Source organism: Gobio gobio (genome assembly GCF_949357685.1).
Source record: "Gobio gobio genome assembly, chromosome: 3".
Lineage (NCBI taxonomy): Eukaryota > Metazoa > Chordata > Actinopteri > Cypriniformes > Gobionidae > Gobio > Gobio gobio.
Genome location: NC_137099.1, coordinates 12,494,214 through 12,520,125, shown reverse-complemented (window position 1 = coordinate 12,520,125; position 25,912 = coordinate 12,494,214). Strand labels below are relative to the sequence as shown.

The window sequence follows — 25,912 nt, the reverse complement described above, 5'->3', positions numbered from 1 at the left end:
AGCAGACGGTAATACCATGGTACTTTCATGCTTAAAGGGATAATTCACCCCACAATGAAAATTAGCCCATGATTTACTCACCCTTAAGCCATCCTAGGTGTATATGACGTTCTTCTTTCAGACGGATACAATCGGAGTTATATAAAAAAAATATCCTGGCACTTCCAAGTTTATAATGGCAGTGAACGGGGCCCACAAGTTTGAAGCCCAAAAAAAAAAGTGCATCCATCCCTAATAAACATACTCCACATGGCTCTGGGGCAGTGGTCTTCTCTATTTTTTTTCAGGAGAGCCACATTGATAGGACAAAATCAATAGGAGAGCCACTTTTACTGCAAAGTATCAAAAGTTACATCCAGTCATAAATAGCATGTCTGATTATCAGTCTGTCATCCCTGAGCATACAATATGCTATGTAATAAATACAAAAGGTAGATAGATAGTGGGTAGGCATAATATATTTTTAAAGGGGAGGGGGGGATGCTGTTTCATGCATACTGAGCTTTTTACACTGTTAAAGACTTGGATTCTCATGCTAAACATGGACAAAGTTTCAAAAAAAAAAGTTGGACATTTGATGGAGTTTTGAATTTTTTTTCTTTTTTTTCGAGTATGGGTCTATCTGACATCAGATAGGGCGGAATGTCCTTGTACGGGCCATACGGGCTCTTCTCCCGAAAGGGCGCGACTAGAGCGAGAGAGCAAACGCTTTAGGGAAGCCAGCTGCGCTGCAGTCACAGGACTTCACGAAATCAACAATATCACCAAAGATGTGTGCTTTTGATTGTCAGGGCAAGACAACCCTGCACAGCTTCCCAAAGAACCCAGCATTAATGGGACAGTGGATGGAGTTTGTTTTTCTGGAGTTGTGCAGGTGTTTATTTTTTTGAGTAAACACAAAAATGTTGTAAAACCCGCGAGCATGACAAGCCGCTAAGCAAGTAGGCCTATATAAGTTACAGTTACAGTACATACCATTGAGACATCCTGCTGTAGTCGTCGTTGCTGCTTCTCCTGTTCAATTTCAGCCTCTAGATCTGATTCTGGATCATATATGGCTAAATCTGATTGATCTCCATGGTTTATTTAGGATAAAGTTTTTTTCTCCACGTTTAAGGATGTCAGAGCTTTCAGATGCTCTCAACGCAATCGCTGCGTTAATATATTTTATAATGTAATAATTTCACAGTAAATCACCAAATTAATGTAGAAAACATTTATTAGGCTTCAAACTTCATTAGTAGTTAGTGCTGCTGTGACTTTAAGATCTGCTGCTGCCGAACTTGACACGGATCTGGCGCGCTGTCACACGCGTCCCATTTCCTCAAAACTCTTTGTTCATTTAAGACGTTATTTAACTCATTTAAAACTATTCTTCTGAAGATACTCAACAAAACGGACATTTAGGCATAATTCTGTTTGTTATAGTTTGTTCAAGAGCGAAAGAGAACTGGATTTTGGCGCGCTGTCTGGTCTCATGATGCTGGCACGTAACCCACACCACTCAACCTAGTTGACAATGCATATCATGTGCACGTAAAAAGTCATTTTGGCGTATAAATTACACGTTAAATACAAATTTGGTTATATATGAGCATTTCATGAGAACGTGTTGATCTAAAAGAGCACATTCGCCGTTAAAAACTCCACAGTGAGTCATGGACGTAAGGGCAGATGTAATGTAAGATGTGAAATGTAGATGTAATGCCACTGTTTTGGAGTATTTTTTTAATAGAAATTATTTGTAATAGAGCAGACACTTTGAGTTTCAATGGGTTATGTTATAGCCCTGTTTGTTTTTATGAAATATATGTATTGACTGCATGATCATTTACATTTACATTTATGCATTTAGCAGACGCTTTTATCCAAAGCGACTTACAACTGAGGAGTACAGGAAGCAATCCATCATGAGGAGGCAGCGAAAGACAGAAAGTGCCTGAAGTACTAAGATTTGGACATTGCACAGAGCATCACACACTAGGGCAGGGAAGAAGTAGAGGAAAATAGAAGGAAAATAAGGAAAATTATTTTTTTATTTTATTTTTTAAGATAAGGTTAAGTGCTCGCGGAAGATTCAGCTGTCGTTTGAATGTTGACAGTGATTCTGCAATTCGGATGGAGGTGGGAAGATCGTTCCACCAGCAGGGAACGGTGAATGTGAATGTTCTGGAGAGGGATTTTCTGCCTCTCTGTGATGATACCACAAGCCGTTGCTCCTTAGCTGAGCGAAGGCTTCTGGTGGGGGTGTAGACTTGTAGGAGCGAGTCAAAGTATGCAGGAGCTGAGCTCGTGGTGGATCTGTAAGTGAGCGTAAGCGCCTTGAACTTGATGCGAGCAGCGAGTGGTAGCCAGTGCAGAGAGATGAAGAGTGGTGTGACGTGGGCCCTTTTGGGTATCATTTCACCATATGTAGCTACTGCCATGCGAGCCGCAGATTAAGCTGGCGCAAGCCGCATGAGGCTCGAGAGCAATGGGGGGGGGGGTTAATAAAGGCCTTCTGAAGCGATGCGTTTTGTGAGAAAAATATCCATATTTACAGTAAAATATCTAGCTCCTGCCAGACCGCCTTCCGTATTCAACTTACGGAAAAAGCGTAACTGGTGCGAAGATGACGTCGGACATAGCGTAAGTGTTTTGAACCGCGAGAGGCGTTACAATATTTTTCTAACACAATTGCATCGTTTGCTTCAGAAGGCCTTTATTAACCTCCCGGAGCTGTATGGATTTATTTTATAATGGATGTCCCTTCAAATTTTGGGCTACCATTCACTGCCATTTAAAAACTTGGATTAGCCAGGACATTTTTTAATATAACTCCGATTGTGTTCGTCTGAAAGAAGAATGCCACATAAACCTATGATGGCTTGAGGGTGTTTAATCATAATTTTCATTTTTGGATGACCCAACCCTTCAATGATTGCCATATTCATAAACTATTGGACTTGCATGGTAGCTTTAAAGGGTTTACTTTATAGCTGAATCGGCTTTGTTTCATAATTGCCACATTTTGCATCAACACTGTTACTGAACTAAATCAATATTGACCTGACTTAAAATTTAAAAAGCAATGTTGCGTTTTATACTTAAAAGGCTTTATAACTGAATGAAATGACATATTGCATGATTGCATTTCATTTTAAAATGCCTTACAGTTTTCAAATGTTGCACTTGGTAACATAATCCACCTTATGCAATAAACTTACTTACATTCAAAACCAATAAAATGACAATTGGTATTTTCCTCTGTTCCTTGTGTGTGTTCTCACGCATATAAGACTCTTTTGTTTTGTCAACTGATACATAAATGTAGAACACCACCACACCCTGATGAATAGACCGCAACAAACCTCATGAGATCGATCATGCTGTAACCTCCTCTCACACCTCCGTAATGTATCAGGAAGCAGGATTAGTTTGTGTGTACAGGTTTGACTATACTTATGATGTCAAAAATGTCCTAATATTGTGAAACCTGTTGGACACCGACTAGTGAGCTGATAAATTTGCCGAATCATGTTTATATTCAAATCTAATGTTTTGCAAAGGTTTCTGTAAGCTTATGTTTAGGGGTAGGGTTCTACAGAGCCCCTAAAGGGACATGGTGGAGGAAAAAAAAATATGAGATGGGACGAAAAATAATAAACCAATGCTTTTGCGTTCCCACAAGAAACTTTGCGCTTTTTGAGCTCTTTGTGTTTCTTGTGGAATGCAAAAGTTTTTGCGAGGGAACACAACGTTTCTTGGAGGAACACAAAACATTTGTGAGAGAACGCAAAAGCACTGACAAATATTTTTCCTCCATCTCAACTTTTTTTTTTTCCTTCACCATGTCCCTTTAGGGGCTCCATAGGGTTTGGGTTTATATCAGAAACTATATAAAAACAATTGAAGTCTATGAGATGTCCTCACTAATAGTCAAACAAACGTACATGTGTGTGTGTGTTTGTGGTCCTGGTAAACCCTACATTGTGGGGGCTAAATGTCCCCCACAATGATGGAAATATCCAAAATCCTTGTCCTTGTGGGGGCATTTTTTGTACCCATGAAGAAAACCGCTTATAAATCATACTAAGTGATTTCTGTGTTTTCTGTGAGAGTTGTGTTTAGGGGTAAGAAAAAGAATATACAGTTTGTACAGTATAAATGAATGAATGTCCCCATAAAACATGAAAACCCAATGTGTGTGTGTGTGTTCCATACCGTCCGTCCTGCGGCTGAGTGTAGATACTTTCTGTAGAGGTATTTCTCTCTCAGTGCTGTCGTGGAGAGTCCACCAGGTAAGATTATGTGTCTGAAACAAAATCAAACACAAGCCACTCTATATGGCATGCTGCAAAATACTACTGGATTTTATTAAAATACTTGATTACATTTTAGATAAATAAATTTTTTTATTTGTATAGGCTATGTTTAGAATAGCATACTACCATACTACTCATATTATTTCTGCAATATATTAGGCATAGTACATTTTATTGCTGCGTCCCAATTTGCCTACTTTACTATTAAATAGTAGACCATCTCTTTTCAACATACTACGATTTGGGACATACTCATTCTATTTCCGAATACTATTTAGTACAGATACTATGAGAATTGAGACGCAGCGTATGTATATAGAATTCTGTATCCCATAATGCTATGCACTTTGACCTTCCATTTTCAGTATGACAAATTAACTAATTATAATTACACATAAAAAAATGGAAAAAACATTTTTATATCTGTTCTGGTATGCCAATTGCATAATTAAACATGCTTGTAATAAGGTCATGTGACAACAATGCAGCACACTACTGTTTGTATAATGCTAACTGTTTCACAAGTACACTACCTTTCAAAAGTTTGGGGTCGGTGTGAATTTTTTTTTTTTCAAAAGAAATTGGTGTCATGAACTGGCTTTTCTAATTTTTTTATACTGTTGTCTGAGGTCAACTTATGACGTTCGCATGGTTTTTATGAATGAATGAATAAGTAATAGGCTATTTTCTGCCTTGGGTTTGAGGCTCTCTCCTGCAAGCTCGGATTTTATGGGCGTGCCGCACTGAAGACTTGGAAGTAAACGCCCACGGCTAGGATTGGATAAGATTTCCATATTTAATGAGCTTCGGCTCCCCGCGAGTACACCGTGAGGGATTGTTTTGAAGCATGTGGGAAAACGGCAACCGGAATAATTTGTCCCACAGGTCTCGCAAAACGTCTTTATCAAACAAACACAATGATTTATCTCTCATCCACCCGCGATTGATTGGAATGTTATTTTTTTATTACTTAAGTTGGCCTGCCCGATCAGTGGATATAAGCGCGATCCGTACACACACAGACCCACCATCAGGCCCCACCATCGCGCGCCAAGTACGTTGCAGACAGCATGATCAAAACTTCCGCGATTGTAGTTTTCCTTCAAATATCAAGTCAAGAGAGAGAACAACGCACATAAAACGATATGTAACATAAACTATGCAATACTATCACATATAAAAAACGTTTTACTCACATTAGTGTGTTGCTTCGTTCATTTGTGTAATCTCATCCTGTCTGCAAATCCAGTCTCTTGTTTACAAACGAATCCGTGGTGAAATGAAGGAACAAACGCAAAGTCTTCCCCACGTGAGCTGGATATTCATTCAAAATAAAGTTCATCCATGCGTTCATAATATTGGAATCCGAATTAAGCTTATGTGGTATGTTTAGAAATTCGATGCGGTTAGCTCTCTCTGTAGGCCTGTGTTATGTTAGTAGCACGAGTCGATGGGCGGGGCTACAGAATCAGGCGTTGTTCTTCTTCTGTTGAGGCGGTGCTTCACTACACTCTGACGTCAAAGCCGGGCACATTCTGAGATCGAGTGTTTTCTGGGCCTGGTGTCAATAAAAGCTTTTCTTTGACTAACAAGGAAGTTTTCAGCTCTGAAACTTACAGGATATTCTTATATTACCATGATCTTTTATATATCAAAAGCTCAAGGGAAAGTTGATTTCTCAATTCATCACCCCTTAAATACTGACAAATTGATCAAAAATGACAGGAAGGACATTTCTATTCTATTTATTACTCTATTTCTATTTCTATTCATCAAAGAATCCTGAAGTACCATGAAGCAGCTCAACTGTTTTCAACATTGAAAATATTAAGAAATGTTTCGTGAGCAGCAAATCAGCATATTACAATGATTTCTAAAGGAACATGTGACACTATTCAGCTTAAACATCACAGGAATAAATTACATTTTAAAATCTATTAAACAGTTAGAAAACAGTAATTTGAAATCGTATCAATATTTTACAATATTACTGTTTTTACTGTATTTTTGGTCAAATAAATGCAGCTTTGGTAAGCATTGAGACTTCTTTCAAAAACATAAAAAAATCTTTCCAACCCCAAAATTTTAACAGTGTGTATGCCAAAGTCTTGAGACGGGACAGTTAAACTAGACCAGACAAGGAGAACAAATCCTTTAATTATTTAAATATTCTGTAATAGTTCTAATTATGTCCCAATAATTGGTAACTAACTACTGTATGTGTTCTATTTTGGAATCTTATAAGACCTTTTCCAGTAGGATCCATTTGGACTGGTTTCAAGTTTTGTTTTACTAGGATATTATGGGTGTAAAACTCAAAACAAATTTTCAAGAGTGAATATTACCTGTTCCTCAGTGGGTGGAGGGGTCAGCAGACTGATCACCGCCACAACAATAGCAGTGAGGGCGCAGAGTATGATGGCAAAGTGTAGGTAGTGTACACTCCTCAGGACAGAGGGAGCAGGGTCAAACACTCCACAGCGGGGTGGAGGGAATACAAACTCTAGGACCATCCGTGTGGAGCCCACCGCTAGACCCACCATCAGGCCCCAGAATGCTCCCTGCATACACAATACCAAACAAACACACATTCAAATACCAACATAGGTGTTCCTTTTTCTCAACATGTTATATGAGTGTGGGAGACTGTTAAACGAATTTTTTATTTTTAAACCCTTATTTATTTCAGGTATCTGAGGGAAAGCATTGAATGAACTATGAGCCGAGATTCCTGACATGACATGCTCTTATTTGCTTATTCGAGGTACTTAAGGGTGGAGTGCAGTGTGAAAATCCTCTGACAAGTACAACATTCCTGTGAAACATTGTCATATTTCAGTGAAAGGTGTCTGATATCAATCCATCTATCCATCTATCTCTCTATCTGGGGTGTTTTTACAAAGATGAATTGAGTGTAAAATCAGTAGATTTTATAATCATGTAAGTTAAACTGGTTTTATTCTTGTACATGTTGTATCATTGGCCATGTTTACACCTGGCATTAAGATTCGTTTTGGTCGATCGGATCGCAAGTAGATGAGGGAGACATTCCCGTTTATACCTGGTCTCTTTTGTCCACATTCAACCACTTCTGTCCTGATTTCTTCAAAGAGAATGGCCTATGTAAATGTATGGACTTTTTCCAGAACTTTCAATCTAATGGACGAAATAAACTCACACAATTTACATTTGAACACGACCGGAGAAAACATACGGAGAGCATCAGTTTTCATTTGTGCTCTGATAGCCGCAAGACCACACAGAACGCACTGAGTGCATATTAGAAATCAAGAATGGTGAGAGCTTGGTACGTCTTTAAACCAAGCTTGGGTCTCCAGTGGACAAATTTTAAATGAATTCTGGCTAGCACGCTTCATATGTTTACGCATTAGGTCAGTAGGTGGAGAGCAGACCGTCTTTTGTGGCTGTTGGACCACTTGAGCGTCTTCACTATGAAATCAATCTGGTCAAATGTGTTTTCGACTACTTCTGGAAGTGGTCGAAAGTGGACAAGCTCAAAATGTTTTAGACCCCTTTTACCTGTATTTAGCGTTGTCAACTTGTGATCGGATTGACAAAAACGCAGGTGTAAACAGGGCCATTGATTCACACGGATGCGCTTACACAAATATGTTCACTGTAACGATTTATTTTTTAACCCTATGAATGTCACCTGGCCAGTTTTACTTTCTTAAGGCAAGCTTCTCGGGGCAACATTAGCTTTTAAAAGAACGCCCTATAACGTCTAAAACGTTCAGTTTTCCATACTGAAAAATATTTTCAGAGCAATTATACTTATCTCAAATCTCACTAGCTAAAATGGGTATTTCCTTTTTTGCTGTGGGGGATGGTATAACTTTCCAGTAAAAGACCCTTTAGGCTAAAAACAGGAATTCTGAAATCTCACCCTGAAACGATGTGTTCAACAGGTTTTCATTGTTTTGTTCAACTGCCTGGTTAATCTTTTGCTAAGACAATGTGCAAACTGAATTTTGGCAGATATGGTTACTCTTATGCACTCTAATATGAAAAACATTTTGTTCTACTTTGCTCTAAGTGAAACATTCAAGATAATCAGCCTGGTACACCGCAATCCTTCTAAAACATTTATTCTAAGCATATTTGTCCAAACACAGTGGATAGGGGATTTTTATAGAATCAAATGAATGAATCACGAGGCCTTTTTTTCTTTTTCTGTATCTTGTGCACTCTCACACAATGTTACTCCTGTTCTATGAATCCATATCTTTGTTTATCACTGGTAAAGATCTATCAAGCTAAAAAAAATGTTGCATCTTGTATAACTTGTAAAAAAGTAGAAAATTGTTTAGCTTATTTTTATGAGTTAATGCAATGTAAAAACATATGTTGTCATAACTTATTGATCATAATTTGTCTGTCTGTCTGTCTGTCTGTCTGTCTGTCTATCTATCTCTCTGTTTGTCTGTATATCTATATGTCTGTCTGTCTGTCTGTCTGTCTGTCTGTCTGTCTGTCTGTCTGTCTATCTATCTATCTATCTATCTATCTATCTATCTATCTATCTATCTATCTATCTATCTATCTATCTATCTGTCTATCTGTCTGTCTGTCTATCTATCTATCCAAATTTTATATATTTTATGCAAACACTTAAAATTGTCTTCCCACCAAAACATTTTTGTACTAACAAACAGGTCAATTTTGTACTGAATGTAATATGCAGCTTATACACAGGTGTGACTTATCAATGATGCTTCCTTTTCAAAAGCACAATGTATGATGAGTCAACAACACTACAATATAATGACTTATATTAAGGTGTGACTTATTTTCTGACAAATACGTATATCTCTCATCTCAATCACTTACAAGTGAAATTTAGAAAGTGAATCGCTTATACAAGTGAAAGCTCTCTTTTGCTGTCATTCATGTACACACTCTTACAGCCAAATACACACACCCTGACTAATCTGACCCATTAAAATAGCCAGACATTCCTTCTTCACGAGAGAGAAGTGGTTTCTTCGAATGCCATGTGACTGGTAATATCAGTATGTCAATATGTACATAGTCTTTGTGAGGCCTCGGACGTTGTGTTTATTTGTTGTATGCATGCGTTTGTGTGTGCATTACCGCCTCATTGGTTCTTTTCCAGAAAATAGCCATTACAAAAATGGCAGTAACAGGAGGGGCCAGATAGCTGGTCACCGATTGGATGTAAACATACAGCTGACCGCTGTTGGCGCTCTGAAGAATTGGGATCCAAATCACACTAATCACCACCAGAATAACAGTCACTATCCTGAGAAAACAAATCGACAAATTGATTTTCAGTTTCAGCAACAGATCTTGATGTGATGCAACATCCAAAATCCTATGGGACCCCATTAGTAATAGTTGCAAATCAATATCTATTATTCAGCTAATAGTTATCTTCATTTCTCTAGTTATATAAAGAAGAATTTGTGGTTTTATTTCTACTCAACCCAATGACATAAATATGAGCTAATCTAAAGGATTAATCCACCCCTTGATAACTAGTTCACATACTGCGGTTGTGCAATGCATTTCTGAGGCTATAAATCACTCTTACATTCTTTCGTGTAATTGCTTTTGCATAAAAAAGCACCATGATGTTGGATTTTAGAAAACATGTAACCTTTACGCACGTCATGATGATTGATGGTTTTAAATAGGTGACACAATTCTACACTTGAAGTGCAAACACACACTCATAAGCACACATAGACACCTGCCAACCAGCAGCAGCTCCTTCTCGCTAGCACCTCTTCGATACTTCTTCCAGATGTCCATGGTGAAGAGGGTGCTGCTGCTGTTAAAGATGGAGGTCAGCGAGGACATCAAAGCAGCCATCATTACAGCTATCATTAACCCTCTGAGGCCTGGGACACACACATTTACAATTGCTTGTAGGGCTAATAGATTGTGACATGGACTTCATTCACATTTGATAAAGTGATGTTAACAGTTCAAACATGTAATTCACACAATTTGAAGAACATGAAATCCTGATTACCGCTGGGCATGAGCTCGATGACCAGTTTTGGAAAAGCAAGGTTGGAACAGCCCACCTCTGCACCACACACCTTTACACACTCTTCAGGGTCCACACAAGCCACTGTGTCTGAAAAAACAAACAAACATGCCAATTTAAAAAAAATGCTATAACCTAAGGAACAATAACTAAACAAAACATTCATGAAACCACAAATAATTAAAATGCTAACATACAAAATTAGCAAACTGTAATCAACTATTTGAATAGTAAGGGATACATACAGAACCAGTCAAAGTTTTTTTTAAGTAGTCTCAATCTCATCAAGGCTGCATTTATTTGATCAAAAATACAGTAAAAATAGTAATACTGTGAAATATTATTACAATTTAAATTAACTGGTCGGTAATTTATTGTAAAATACAATGTATTTGTGATGGCAAAGCTGAATTTTCAGCATCTTTTCTCCAGTCTTCAATCATTCAAATCATTCTGAAAATCATTCCAGAATTCTAATATGCTGATATGGTGCTAAAGAAACATTTCTTATATTATTAATGTTAAACACAGTTGTGCTGCTTAATATTGTTGTGGAAACTTTTTTTTTTCAGGATTCTTTGATGAAGAGAAAGTTAAAAGCAGCATTTATTAAAAATATAACTTTTTGTAATATTTATTTCATAAATGTCTTCACTGTCTTTTCATCACTTTAATGTGCCTTTGCTAAATAAAAGTATTAATTCATTTCTTTCTTTCTTTTTTTCTCCATTTTACTTACCCCAAACATTTGAATGGCAGTGTATCATGATTTCCAAAAAATAAATAAATAAATAAAGCTAAAACTGTTTTCAACATTGGTAATAATAAGAAATGATCTTAGAATGATTTCTGAAAGATTATGACACTGACATTCATTTTAAAATATAGGCTACAACAGCAGTTTAGATTTAAATTTTAATAATATTTCAGTTTTAGGGTATTTTTAATCAAATAAACAATAAACGCAGCCTTTCAGAGGTGAAATCAAAAACATTAAAAATGTTTCCAATGTGTGTGTGTGTGGCTGATGATACGTAAACTTATTGAGCAACTGGACTACTAGGCTACTCAAAACTTCATAGTTATTGAGATACATTTCTTGAGGCAGCTTCTCCGTGTGACAAATATCCCCGTCTGTCTGTGTCTGCCTACAACCACTTTGTTGCAAATAGGAACTGTCTGTTTCACTTTCCTCTGTTTCCTGTCATTTTTTTTGTTTCCCGGACACCCCGCCCAAACCCGCACAACTGTTGACTCGACAGTCTGATATTCGGCAGGCACGCCGCGTCATCGGTGCTCATGCTACCCGACGTCTGGCCTCCCTCTTCCTCTTTCAAGCTCAACACAGAAGTAGAGCAAAGTAACACAAAGCCCTACAGGAATTTACCGGACAACAAACTCAGGACATTATTTAAACCGGGAGGCGTAACTGTGAAAGTTTTGTCAACTCTCTTCGGCGTCGGTGATATCCAAGGTTTATGCTTTGGTGGAAGATAAACGCGGATCCAGCCGGTTTGACTGAAGTCTGTTGCGCTTGTATGCATATGTATGTGTGTTTGTGCCCCTCCCGGTCAGGTGACTGAGGTGTGTCTAATCACTAGAGCCTCTGGAGATGCTTTGTTCTATTCTACCTGTCGGTAAAACTGAAAGATGATCTCCGGCTCAGCGGTCAACTACGTCCTGTACTGAACTAGGACTTTGCACGGGGAAATATGATCAAAAAAACGTCTGAGGCCTCGTTTATATCTAATATCGTCTTTATTTAAATGAAAAAAACTAATTTTTTGGTGCTTAAGTTATTGCTAAGTTGCTTTATTTGACAACAACTTAATCGATTGAATCGTCACTTTGCCATGGAAACGCTTTGCCGCGATAGCGAAAGGAATTTTCAAGCCGTTAACTGAGGAAGAAAAACTTTGAGAAGAGTTTTTATACGTTTCTTGGATTATAGTTGGACTTAATTTATTAAAACCCAAATAATAACAAGAAGAAGAAAAGAAGCCGCTTTCTATCAGCTAACTCGGATTGTGTGTGGGAAACTATGGCGCTCTCTCAGGTTCAGTGTCTTGATAACAATCACGTGAACTGGCGTATAAATGAATCTAAACCGGAGTTTTTTCTATAGTGAGGAGCAGCGGCTGGCACTCGAGGCGCTTGCGACGAAAGGACGCGACGCTTTTGACGCACATGTGAAAGAGCACGAGCTGCGTCCTTTCCTGTCGGAACCGGAGCTCGAGCTGTTCCGTCGGAAGATAGAAGATTATAAGCCCGGTTCTGAGCATCAAAAACAGATGGCACGACGGATGGAGAGGACATTGCTGTGTCTTTGCAGTATTGGCCGGACCGCTCTGATATATCCATACCGAATCTGGATCTCGGATGGCCCGAGTGCACTTCTTACCGCGGAGTGACGCGCGTCAACGTATACACGCAACCGCCGTTGGACGGACAGTCTCATATAAAAGAGGTTGTGAGAAAAGCCATCGCGCAAGCACAGAAGGTAGGTAAACTAGGGAAACTTGAAAAAACACGATTGTATGGTCAGTCCTCCCCAGAAACACTGTGGACCCTTAACAAGTTTGTAATTAATAATAACAAGTCAATTTAATTTGGTCCAGACTAGTCAATGACTTTCAAGGGGTCGATTAAAAAAAAAGAAAGACATTTCTGTCAGGAATTCTCGATTTCTTTTAGCGCAGTTAACCAACTGTCAACTAGTAACTACAAAAGATTTGTTATGCGATGTGTAAAGCTATACAAATTATTAAATAGATAATTTGGCGATATGTTATAAAAGCGGTTACATTTGCACACTGACTAACTTGTAATCTAACTTTTTTGGTTACTGAAACGTTTGAGAACATTTTTAACTTGCACACTTAGATACCAGGGGGGTGATGGAGTAATGAGAAAATTGACCTAGTGTGTATTTCAACACACACTATTCAACACAACTCTTCTCCCTTAAGCTCATTAATCTTTAAAAAAGACAACTTGTAATTCTTAGTTATTAACTGAGTTCAGAAGAAAAAAAAAAAGTTGAATGTCCAAAATATACATCACGTTTCACAATCCATACTGGTTTCCAACTGACTCATTTTTCTTGTTAGAACTTGCTAAAGCTCGAACCCAGCTCTTCGGCCCATGACACATACCAGCACAAATTCTTTTCCTCCTCTCTCTCTTTACCTCACTCACTCTGAAATTCTCAATCAAAGACATCCCTTTATCCAAAAGACATTTGTCACAATAAGCGCTTATAATGAGATGTAGTTTCTTAATGGGTGCAGTACAACTGACTTAGGGTGTGTAGGGGTTGTTTTGTCTAAATCGTCATGTTGTATTGTTAATAAAGAGAACATACTCTATGCTAACAATAGAGCCGTAATTGGAATATGACCTTTAAAGTAACATGCACACTGAGAAATAATACAAAACGTTTTTTTATGTTGCCTTGGTCGAACTGTCTAACATCTGTACATTTACCGTGTATGTGTTTGCAGATGATAGCTGTGGTGATGGACGCTTTCACAGACGTTGACATTTTTAAGGATCTAATAGAGGCTGGATTTAAAAAGAAAGTGGCTATATACATTATTTTAGATAATGCTGCTGTACACGACTTCCTACTTATGTGTGAGAGAGCCAACATGCACAGAGGACACCTCAATGTGAGTTGAAGACGCATGAACTTCTGTCTGTTTTGTAGACTGCTTTAATATCAGAAAATATGTAGTTTTTGCATGAATAACAATTTGTTTTTGTTTTTTAGCATCTGAGGGTGCGAAGCATCGGTGGTTGTGAATTCTACACGCGCTCAGCTCAGAAGGTGCGTGGCTCGTTGAGTCAGAAATTCATGTTTGTGGATGGAGACCGTGCTGTGTCCGGATCATACAGGTTTGTACTGCATGTGTGCACTTTAAAGTGTATATACATTAAGCTGTGTTTCTTAAACAAGCCAATCACACTGTGTCAGAAACTGGTCTGTGTGCCTCTAGGATGAAGTACAGATATATAGCATGCATGCTAGTAAAAATTGTATGCTTTGAAAATTGCAAGTGCAATTGGCTACAGGAAAACGTGATGGTTTGAGCTTATTTGTTAATGTTTTTAATGATCTCCAACACTACTGAATCAGGTTTAATAGTTTTGACAAAGTAACAACAGAAAACATAAATCAAACTCAAAGCCAGAAAGGTCTTAAAGGATTAGTTCATTTTCCCTTGATTTACTTGCCCTCAAGACATCCTAGGTGTATATGACTTTCTTCTTTCTGATGAACACAATCGGAGTTATGTTAATAAATAGCCTGATGTTTCCAAGCTTTATAATGGAAGTGACGGGGCTCATGAGTTTAGGGCTGAAAAAAGTGCATCCATCCATAATAAACGTACTCCACACGGATCCGAGGGGTTAATAAAGGCCTTCTAAAGCGAAGCACTTGTGTAAGAAAAATATCCATATTTAACACATTATAAAGAAAAAAATATCTTGCTTCCGCCAGATCGCCTTCCATATTCATTTTACAAAAAAAAGCGTAACTGATGCAACATAGTGTGATGCCTATGGGCTCCTACATCATTTCTTTGTAAGTTGAGTACGGAAGGCAGTCTGGGAGACGCTAGACATTTTACTTTATAAAGTGTTAAATATGGATATTTTTCATACAAAGACCCATCAATTCGCTTCAGAAGGCCTTTATTAACCCCCCGGAGACGTGTGGAGTACGTTTATGATGGATGGATGCACTTTTTTTTTTGAGCATCAAACTCGTAAGCCCTGTTCACTGCCATTATAAAGCATGGAAACCTCAGGATATTTATTAATATATCTCCTGATTGTGTTAATCAGAAATAAGAATGTCATAAACACCTAGGATGGCTTGAGGGTGAGTAAATCATGGGGTGATTTTCATTGAACTTGAACTTGAAACTGGAAACTTCACTAATCTCATCTAAACACTCGATAGAGAACATGGAAAAACATTAATACACAATGGCAGATGGTATAAAAAAAAAAGTCAAAACAATAATCAAGTCACAAGACCAGCCTAATAAACCAATCACATGGCAGGAAATACCATGATACAAAAAAGGGAAGTGTGAACAAACAAATCAAGAATAAGACATCTACAGTAGTGAGCTACTGTACTGTCACAGAATTTGACAACATAATGTTGCCATTAGGTAGTTACCCCTCGACACTAGTGGTAACATTCTTTAAGATATTTTGAGTTGCTAGTTTAGATGTCAGTTTATGTGCTTGTGTTCTGTTTGTTTGTCCACTTTTTTTTGTTTCTGACTTCTGGCATTTTTCTGACGTTTCAGTTTTACGTGGACAGCCTCTCGTTTGGACCGCAACATCATTACAGTCATGACTGGGCAGGCCGTTGAAACTTTTGACAAGGAGTTCCGCGAACTGTACTTGTACTCGCTCGGGGTTAACCTCACCAAGATTCCTTTGGGGGACCTTCCGGAGCCTGACCCTGTCATAATCGTCGTTCCTCCCCCTGTTTCCGCAGCCGTTGCGAGAAAACTAATTAACCCCAAATATGCTTTGGTCAATGTAGATACAGCAAGCAAATCTTCTTCAGACAAAGCTAGTGCCAAGAACAATAATCCTCTGGTCCAGATTCCCAAGCCTCAACGGGAGTTGCAAAAGCACCCAGGGCTTGTAGGCTTGCCAAAGGCAGATCTCATTCTCTACTTGCCTATCTGGCCCGAGCCAGACCCATCCAGTGATGTAATTGGGTATATTAATATCCGTGACACAAACAAGCCAGCACCAGTGCATTTAATGCGCTCGCAAATGTTTGAAACCTCTCAAGCGATCCGCTTTAAAGACCCTTTTACTGGCCCACCTGAGGAACCGCTACCAGATAAGGCAACTCCTCGTCTTACAACAGCACAGTTGGCTAAAGCAGATGCTGCAGATGCACTTGTTCAATCAAGTGCCCAGCTTCAGCTGGAGACTGATTCTAGCAATGCCCTTAAAGATACACTAGCCAATACATCCGATTCGCCAAGCTCCCCAATCCAGCAACAAGACCCCAAACCCAACCTTCCTCCACAAGAGCAGAAGCCCAACCATGAACCAGCAGAGGTCCAACAGGCTTCAGTGTTGCCCATTCCCAAACGACGCACCCTTCAGTTGGTGGTTAATATGGCGGAAGGCTCTGGAGATGCAGAGATCACTTTAGTCAGAAGGGAGGAAAACCAGCCAAAGGATGCATACACAGATGCTCAAGCCAACAACGCAGACAGCACCGCTGTGATCTGTGCACATTCATTAAAGGATAAAGATGAGAGTTCCACACTGTCAGATGAATACTATGAATGCACTGACTCCGACGGCAGTGACAAACTCCCTAACGGAAGGATAACGGGTTCCGGTCGCGTTGGAGAACACAGCCCTAATGTGCTTAACGTGATGGCCCGCTTCTCTCAATCCATGCTGGACTTGCGAACGGATGACGTTGAGCTGAATCTCCAAAGCACTGCCGAGAGGAATCTACTGAACGCGCAGAAAAGAAACAAAACTAAGGTAGGACTTTGATTTTGTGTGCCTGAATGTGAAAGTGCTTTTTATCAGATTTGGCTCTCCACTCAACCAGTCCTTATACCTGGGAGTGTCTCAAATAGATGAAAAGAAGCCAGGCATGTGCGTTAAGGAACGCACAAGGGTGTGTCATTGTGTGTTACGGGACCTTTCCTGCATGCCTTAACCTGCTATAAGTGTTAAAACACGTGTATGGGGGTAGTGGGTGGGAGGAGGGTAAATGTAAATGAAGCTGCATATCAGATAAGAACAGGAAAATAGCATGCTATTAGGGTTTGACAGATCCTCCTTTTGGTGGGATTTCCCCATTAAAATGTAGTAGTCCATTTGTGTCTCTGCCAAAAAGTTAAAGATGTCTGGAAACTTTTGTCTAGGGGTGCACAATATATTGGCTATCTGTGAATATTTCTTATTTATTGATATCAGTCAGTATTATGTGTGTGTGTGTGTGTATATATAAAATGCTTCCATTAATTATCATGTAAAAATATTTTGAAACCAAAAGCATTTTGGGGGGCATAAAACTATCCTGCTTAAGGTTGTAGTTGGTTTTCTATGGTTTCTAGCTGGTTTAGAATAGTGTAGTACAACTTGGGTCAAGCTTTGGTCCATCTTGGACCAGCAACAAACCAGCTACCATGTACCAAAAACCAACTTGACCACCTTAAGCTGGAACTGATTTTATAGGTAGGCTTAAAAGGTGACAAAGCTTGCACAGAAGATGACATAGCACTGAATCTTTTCAGCACTAGCGGATACAGCAGCTGGAGCGTGTGTGTATTACCTGGGTAGAGCGCCCTGCTGATCATGCCAGGTAGGATGATGAAGATCATGGGAAGCATCTTGAGATAGCTGGCAAAGATGGACGCCCCTTTGGCGTGACTCATATTCTTGGCTGACAGAGACCTCTGCACGATTACCTGCCAATGATCAACCAACATTAATTTTTTTTTTACTGAATTCTTGTTAAAAAATTAATCAGAACCATTTGAAATCATGCCTGGAGGCTGTTTATCATTTTTCTTATTCACATATACCTTCCTCCCTTTTAACTTTACCAGATGGTCTCCAGGTCACCTGTTCAAGACGCTTATGGCCGGCCCAAAGTGGTGATTGCAAAACCTGGAGTGTTCCATAGACCCCCTAAAAGCAGCGGCCATGTGATCGGGGGCCACAGGTACTGGCAAGGGAAGATGCATGGCCATGAACTCCCCTCAAATGGATCAGGCCAGCAAAACCTAAACCGTTCTGGTCGGTCCCCCAGAAGACAAAACCCCGCCTATACGATAGAAGGACTGCGCACAAGCCAACCACCTGTTCAGCGGCTCCTGCACTCTCAATCTCTCTCCCCCACTCATCGGGCCTCTCAAACAAAGTCTCCGTCTCCTCGAAGACGGGTCGAGACTCACACGCCATTAGGAATCTCTTTATCTAAGCTCGCCAGTTTCAAACACTTCAGGGGGAAGGTTCCAGGGAACACGTCTGGTTTTGCTTCGGGGGATAGATTGTTGACACAGTCACAATTAAATTAACTGATTTGTGGTGGCTTTCTTCCCATAAAAAAAACAACAACTTTGTATTGAGTACAAAGGCATGAATGTGTAATGATGTATTGTAGCCACCAGTCTCCACTGATAAAGGCTTTTCAACTGGAGTTCGACTGGATCTAAACTGACACAAGCGTTACAGTGGCACACAAACACTGACTTTTTCTGGACCGTGGCAAGGAGCACTTGTTACATAAAGCTTTACTGTCTATTGTTGTGCCTTTGAGTAATCTGCAAGGGAATTTGGTGGTGGATTTATGACCATGGTGATGGTGATTTCACATTCACTTCTAATGAGTGTCTCAGATTGTGGGAAAATGACATTGAAAGGTTTATTACAGTATGAACTGAAAGTGAGTTATTTTTTAAAACGCACATACTAATATTCTGAGTCTGCAGTTGTCCCTGGTTTTATCAGAGGAGATCAAGGCCTGTTCACACCAGAACAGATTTTTTTGTGTGAAAATTTGTCAATGAACGGCTTTTAATGCATCTGTTCACACTGATTTGAACATTTGCTTGCTGTCAATGCAACGTCTCATCCATCAGATTGCTAAGAAAAAAAACTTTTTTTTTTTTCCAAGTTTAAAAGGTTTGCGCTTCAGGTCACATGCTGAGAGTTGCTGCTGTTACATAAAACTACGACTTTGTGGTGCGCACAAACTGACAGTTTTGCCTCGAAACCGTGAATAAACCTGGGTATTTCCAGTTCTTCATTTCATAAGCGCCACCTACTGTCAGAAGGAAGTTTATATTTCCGTTCAGCCCATCAAAAAAAATAAAATAAAAATGCATGCAAAAACTTGTGCTGGTGTGAACAAGCCTTCAGCTTTTGAGTTGGAGTAAAGACCAAACCCTTCAACATCCAGACCAACACCTTATTACTTATTCCGAAAATGCTGAATTTACTGCAGCGGTGAACTGTGGTCATGGCCCTTAGCCAAGACCCACAACAAGACTTTTAAGACGTGAGCCCCCAACCAGAGGACCTACGGCAATAAGACTCGGACCAAAACTTTTATTGGGTCTTGAGGGGACTCCAACTCTGTCAGTATTTTTAGGAATTTAATAATTTCTCTTCTGATGTTTTTTTTTTTGCCTTCCAAGGAGGTTTGGAAATAAAGCTTTTTAAGGACGTGATGTGCACTATACTTTACAGAAGGAAAGTATTATAACGTTAGTTATTACAAACAGTCTTCTAAAGTGTCTCAACAATTTTGCTTATGTTTTTAAATAAATGATCTTAAGTCAGCACACACTGATGCCTACAGTTTCTGTGAGGATATACTTGAATCATTTGATGTTTTGGTGATGCAGGAGTCAACATAGACTTTAGTCAGGTTAGTTGTACTTGATTTGACGCAAATCCCTCAGAGTCTTGTTTTCATTGCGTCAAATTAGATGGGTCTACCCTACCTTGACTTGGGTCTATTTCAGGCTTGGTAGATTTTTGTTTCTCCTTAAACTGTAGTCTTTGTGGCAAACATATCTCATAGCAGAATGCAACTCGCAATGCAAAACACATTTGCAATAGTGTCCTCTATGTGAAGCTTTTTACATTGTGTGAGAACCAGGGTAAGCTTATTATCTATTTTTGAGAGTAAGTGTGTGTTTAAGCATACCTGATCAGTGCACCAGTACCATGTTGCAAGAATCGTTAATCCCAGCGTCATGCCTGGCCAGGGTAGGTCTCCGTGAACAGGGTCTCTGAACAGGTGCATGGCATCAGGCCTGGGCAGGTGACATGTTGTGTTTGGGATGATCTTAGATGGCACCGCTTTCAAATACACGCTCTCCAGGTTATTGTAGCCTCCAATTTTATTGAATGCTGTAACATGTACATAAATAAATATCAGCTAAATCTACTACAGTTTTTTTGGGTAAAAAGTAGAGGTTTGGCATAAAAATGTCTCTTAGTAACGTCAAAACAACATGGCGTCAAAAAGCAGTGTATATTTTGAATTGATTCCAAATAAAATATTATTTAAATTTCTCTAGCTTGTTTAGACTTGTGTGTGCCATTGTGTGTGTGCGTGCATTTTTCCATTTAATTTTCAGTTCTTTAAAACCTTCACAGATGGTTTTCTGTAAGTCATGGGATTTCCCACATCTCCATGCAAACCAGCTATGCAGGTTTTTAAAGCGTTTTAATGTGTCCTAACCAGACTGGTGCGGTTAAAACTTCTCTCTTTGACGAAGATGTGAGGTGCGTTTTTGTTCATACTGAACTGCTGTGTTGAGTTACGGGACGTTTTGTTTGTTGCCTGTTACAGCCACAGTGAATCTGCTCCACATTACACCAAATATGTTTTAGTTTCGACTTTTATTGTGCAGCATTGTGTAGCGGTTTACACTTTCGCTGACAAAAGACAAATTCCGGATGGCAAATTCCATAATAAGGTGAAAGTTTGATCGTTATCTTGATAGCCTCATTCATCTTTATTGGTATCCATCAAGAACCTTTTAACATCCATGGAACCTTTCCATTGCTCTAAAGGTTCTTTACAGTGGAACGAGGAGATCTTTAGATTATAAAACTCTTCACTGGAAGGTTCTTCTCTTCTATGGTATCATTACAGAAACCCTCTTTTGGAGCCTTTATTTTGAAAAGTGTTGGAATGTTGTTTTTGATTAAAGCTCTGATTTGCTCTGAATATTCACATTTGGTGAATATTCTACATTTTAAGAATAATTAATGGTGTTAAATGTATGCATTTGTGCAAATATAAATTTTAATTTCAGTTTTTGTTTGTATCTGGAAAATTAATAATAATAAAAAAAAACTTTAAACACTTTAGGGTCCAATTCTCACTATTAACTAGTTGCTTATTAGCATGCATATTACTAGGCTATTGTCTGTTTATTAGTTTTTATAAAGCACGGATGGACGGACGGACGGATGATGGATGGATGGTACTTTATTCAGACAGCATCCTGTGCTCTTCTGCTTAGCGATGGTACTATGCAGTGGGTGGTGAACATTGTCCACAATGGACAAAAGCTTGCTAAGGGTCCTCCTCTCTGACACAGTTGTTAAAGAGTCAAGTTCAACACCCATCACAGAACCAGCCTTCTTCACCAGCTTGTCAAGCCATGTGGCGTCCCGCTTCTTAATGCTGCTCCCCCAGCATACCACAGCATAGAAGAGGACGCTAGCTATGACCCTCTGGTAAAACATCTGCAGTAGCTTTTTTACAGATATTAAAGGACCCCAGCCTTCTAAGGAAATAGTCAACTCTGTCCCTTCCTGTAGAGGGCATCTGTGTTCTTGGACCAATCCAGTTTGTCGTCCAACTGCAGACCTAGATATTTGTAGGTCTGAACCACCTCCACAAAGACACCTTCAAAAATGCCTTATTCTGCATGACGATATCCTACCCAATAACTAAACTTAACAACTACCTTCCTAACTATTAATAAGAAATAATTAGGGGTTTATTGAGGCAAAAGTCATAGTTAATAGTTAGGCCTAGTTAATAGTGAGAACTGGACCCTAATCTAAAGTGTGACCAAAAAGTTTAAACAGTCCATGCTATTTGTTTAAAGGTATTTATGGTATCATTGATTCATTATTTATTAACTATTTTCTTATTTTTGCAATATTCATCTATTTATTAGGAAAATAGATAAATAATTGAACCACATTTTGCTATCTCGCCTTTATCACTTTTATTTATTTTAGTATTTTCATCATCAATAGGTAATTTTACAATATATTCATAGACAATGCTTAAGCTAGTCCCAGACTAAAATGCATGTTTGAGTTGTTTTAACTGAAAGAAACTTGCACTGACATATCTTAAAATATGTTTTGTCTCAAGATGCAGACCAGTAATGTTTTTTTCTAGGGCACGTTTATAAAAGTTACCTAAATGTCATAATTGAACTAATGCCCAATCCTGGTTTAGCCTGAGCCCTGTTTGTGAAACCAGGCCATAATGTTTTTGCCTATACTATAGACCAGGGGTTTTCAAACTGGAGTCTGGGGACCCCCAGGGGTCCTCCAGAAGGTTCTAAGGGGTCCCCAGAAATTTTCAGGGAATAAAAAGACAAAACAAAAATGGTTAAAGTCTAAAAAAATTTATTTTTAGTCTTTTCATTTCTAAATGTTTCTCTCCTTTCTTGCCGTATACATACTTTCCAGAATTGTATATGTTATAAATGTATCTTTCCAGTGAGTTTTTCTCACTATAGTTCCCTTTATCTGGCTCACTGGGGTTGTAAGGCAGTATTCTTAACGCAGTACTTGAGCTGCTTACATACATTTATTGTGAAAGTTGCTTATACAAATTATTTTTCATTGAAAAAATGTCTTCTTCAGGTTTATACATCTAACATTAAGTATAGCCAATTTAAAATGTATTTATAATACATGTTGTATTTATAATGTCACACTATTTATCTAAAAGTTTAAATGTTTTTTTCATGCATAAAAATATATAGATGGATTTTAGGAAGAGGGTCCCTCATAAAAGGTTTGTCATATTTGGGGGTCCTTGGCATCATAAAGTTTGAAAAGCCCTGCTATAGACGACCACATGGTAAGTCAAGATAAAACTTATTTTATCTGCATTTAGGACTTGACGCTGAACATATGACATCAATGCACGTATGGTTATAAACCACATATATCCCTGAAAACGTGCCTGCCATAGACGTTCTCTTACATCTGCCATCTGTTTTCAGAAGTGGCACTTTCACAATGCAGGATGTTCTTACTTCCCTAGTGACAGCTGACACGAGATCACTGCCAGAGGAGAATAAAAGAAGAGGCCTGAGATCGACTGACCTGTAATGGTGAGGATGACCGCTCCAATAATCATGACGAAGGTCTGAAGAGTGTCGGTGTAGATTACGGCAGCCAAGCCACCTGGAGAAACAGAGGACTAAGCGGGTATTGCTCAATTCTCTCATGATGGTTTAATTTGATATGAGTCAACGGGGTCAAGTCTGAATCAGCACTTGTAGACAGAGGAGCAAACACAGCGACAGCAGAGCAGCGGATTAAAGTCATTATGCAATTATGATGGAATCAGTCACGTAGACCATAATTACTGCTGCAGAAATGAACTGTCACTGAACCACTAAGCTTCATTGAGAAAGTTTAAATAAGTAATGATTTAGCAGAAGCTTTTATCCGATAAAATTGACAGCCCTACTCAAACCTGTGGTTAAGTAGGCTACCTTGCTCGAGGACTCTTCTATTTAATTATTTGTACTGTCAACAACTCAAACAAGCATCAGTTCTAACCATTATGCCACTCTATCCAGTTTTACAACATTGCCGCGCAAGAGGAAACTTCTTTAAAGGAACACTCCAGTTTTTTGAGTGTTCCTTTAAAAGTGCAAATAATTATTGCATCAGTTTGCTTGGCTGTAAATCTGTGCAACATCAAAATACGGTGTGACATCAAAAGCTGCTACACTGTTGCTTATTGGAAAAAGTGCTTGTTTATTGTATATGCTAATTATGAAAACTGCTCACTACTGAAACATGGAGTGGTACCACTTCATACAATAAGCATTATTAACAATGAGCATTTATTAATTTAGGTTGATGTGAAGTTATACATATACTATTGTTCATTATTGATTCATGTATTATGAACAAACTAGTTCTGTCAAATCGATTAATCACAACCAAAATTTGATTTTTGTTTGTGTTTACATAATATGTGTACTGTGTATAATTATTATGTATATTTGAATACACACACATATATATTTAAGACATATTTGCATGTATATACTGTATATATATATTCATATCATTAATATTATTTATCACTTTCTTAAATATATACATGCATGTGTGTGTATTTATATATATTATACATATTATATATTATACACAGTACACACGTATATTATGTAAACTTTTATTTTGGATGCAATTAATCGCGATTAACCGTTTTGACAGCACTAGAACAAACATTAACAAATGTTAATTTATACTTGATTAGTATACAAAATCGATTAGTATATGTAGAAATGAACCTAGATTAATAAATGCTCTATAACTATTGTTCATTGTTAGTTTTTGATGCCTAATGCATAAATAGACTACCATTCTCAAATTTGTATTAGAAAGACAATGTTTTTTTTGGTTTTTTTTACTTTCCATTTCAAATAAATGCATTTCTTATGAACTCTCTATTTATCAAAACACACAAAACAATCTTAATGACCCCAAACTTTTGAACTGAAATACAAACCTGCAATAGTGTAGAGGGCAGTGACGACCAGCATGAGCACAGTGGAGAGGTAGAGATTCCAGCCCAAACAAACCTGGACAAACAGAGCTCCAGAGTACAGATCCGTCTGCAAACGGTACAGAATTTTAAGATCCCAGTTTGCTCATTCTTAGATATAGGAGACCTAATTGTGAAGTGTTTTCATTACTGTAAAAAGTATGATCAATAAGTTATAACATGTAGTTGTTGTTTTTTTACATTGCTTTAACTCATCAAAATAAATTCAGCAATTTTCAACTTTTTTTTTAATTCAACTCATTGAATCAGTTTAATGTCAGTATAAGTCAGTTTAAAGTAATTTAAGTTAAAATGACTTAAGGCCTTTATATATAATGCATTATAAAGATATTCATAATATATGGTATAATGCATTATATCTTTTCATAAGTAATTATAACCAATGGTTTATAATATTCACAGATTCCTTGTTACATCTGAAATTGGTTGTTTGTTGTAATGCATTATACTCTCCAAAAGTGTATTAACTGTAGTTACAATTATTAATGAGATCATACAGTGCATTATTAGGTGCACTGCAATGCATAATTAATGCATTAAAATACATTTATAATGCATTATACAAAAAGGCTTTAAGTTTTAAGCAAAATTTTAAGTTAGCAATTATTTTAAAATAGTTATACTGCATATGAGTGAGTATCTATGAAAGTTTCATATCACACAATTCTGACATCATATCTCACAATTCTGACTTTATATCTCGCAATTCCGACTTTATAACACGCAATTCTGACTTTATAACTCACAATTCTGACTTCTTTTCTCAGAATTGTGAGATATAAACTCGCAATTGTGAGCAAGACTGACTTTTTTCTCAGAATTGCGAGTTTATATCTCACAATTCCGACTTTATATCTAGCAATTGCGTGTTATAAAGTCAGAATTATGAGAAAAAAATGTTCCCCATATTGCGACTTCATATCATGCAATTCAATAAGTATCAACTATGTTTTTTCACCCAAAAAATGATTTACTCATGTCATTCTAAACCCGTAAGACTTTCGTTCATCTTCGGAACACAAATAAAGATCTTTTTAATGAAATCTGAGAGCTATCTCTCCCTCCATTGACAGCTACGCAACCACCAAATATAAAGCTCCAGAAAGGTATAAACATCATAAAAGTAACTCCATGTCACTCCAGTGGTTTAACCTCAATTTTATGAAACGTTGCAAGAGCTTTGTTTGTGCAAAA

The 25,912-nt window shown here is 38.1% G+C and overlaps 2 protein-coding genes across 2 annotated transcripts in view; one reads left to right on the top strand and one right to left on the bottom strand.

The window, feature by feature from the left end:
- slc5a10 (solute carrier family 5 member 10) overlaps nt 1–25,912 on the bottom strand; it is a 29,413-nt gene that overhangs the window by 1,048 nt on the left and 2,453 nt on the right. The window contains exons 4-12 of the mRNA XM_079813157.1: nt 24,662–24,767; nt 23,236–23,316; nt 20,069–20,274; nt 17,684–17,819; nt 10,324–10,431; nt 10,039–10,189; nt 9,420–9,588; nt 6,650–6,865; nt 4,204–4,294 (exon numbers count right to left, since the gene is read on the bottom strand). Coding sequence (XP_079669283.1) covers nt 4,204–4,294; nt 6,650–6,865; nt 9,420–9,588; nt 10,039–10,189; nt 10,324–10,431; nt 17,684–17,819; nt 20,069–20,274; nt 23,236–23,316; nt 24,662–24,767 — 1,264 coding nt within the window. The remainder of the gene's footprint in view (nt 1–4,203; nt 4,295–6,649; nt 6,866–9,419; nt 9,589–10,038; nt 10,190–10,323; nt 10,432–17,683; nt 17,820–20,068; nt 20,275–23,235; nt 23,317–24,661; nt 24,768–25,912) is intronic.
- On the top strand, nt 12,244–20,439 carry fam83gb (family with sequence similarity 83 member Gb). The gene is given in 7 exon segments (XM_079813156.1): nt 12,244–12,454; nt 12,456–12,618; nt 12,621–12,841; nt 13,845–14,012; nt 14,114–14,238; nt 15,669–16,884; nt 17,961–20,439. Coding segments are annotated over 7 exon segments (2,436 nt in total). The 5' UTR covers nt 12,244–12,382; the 3' UTR covers nt 18,432–20,439.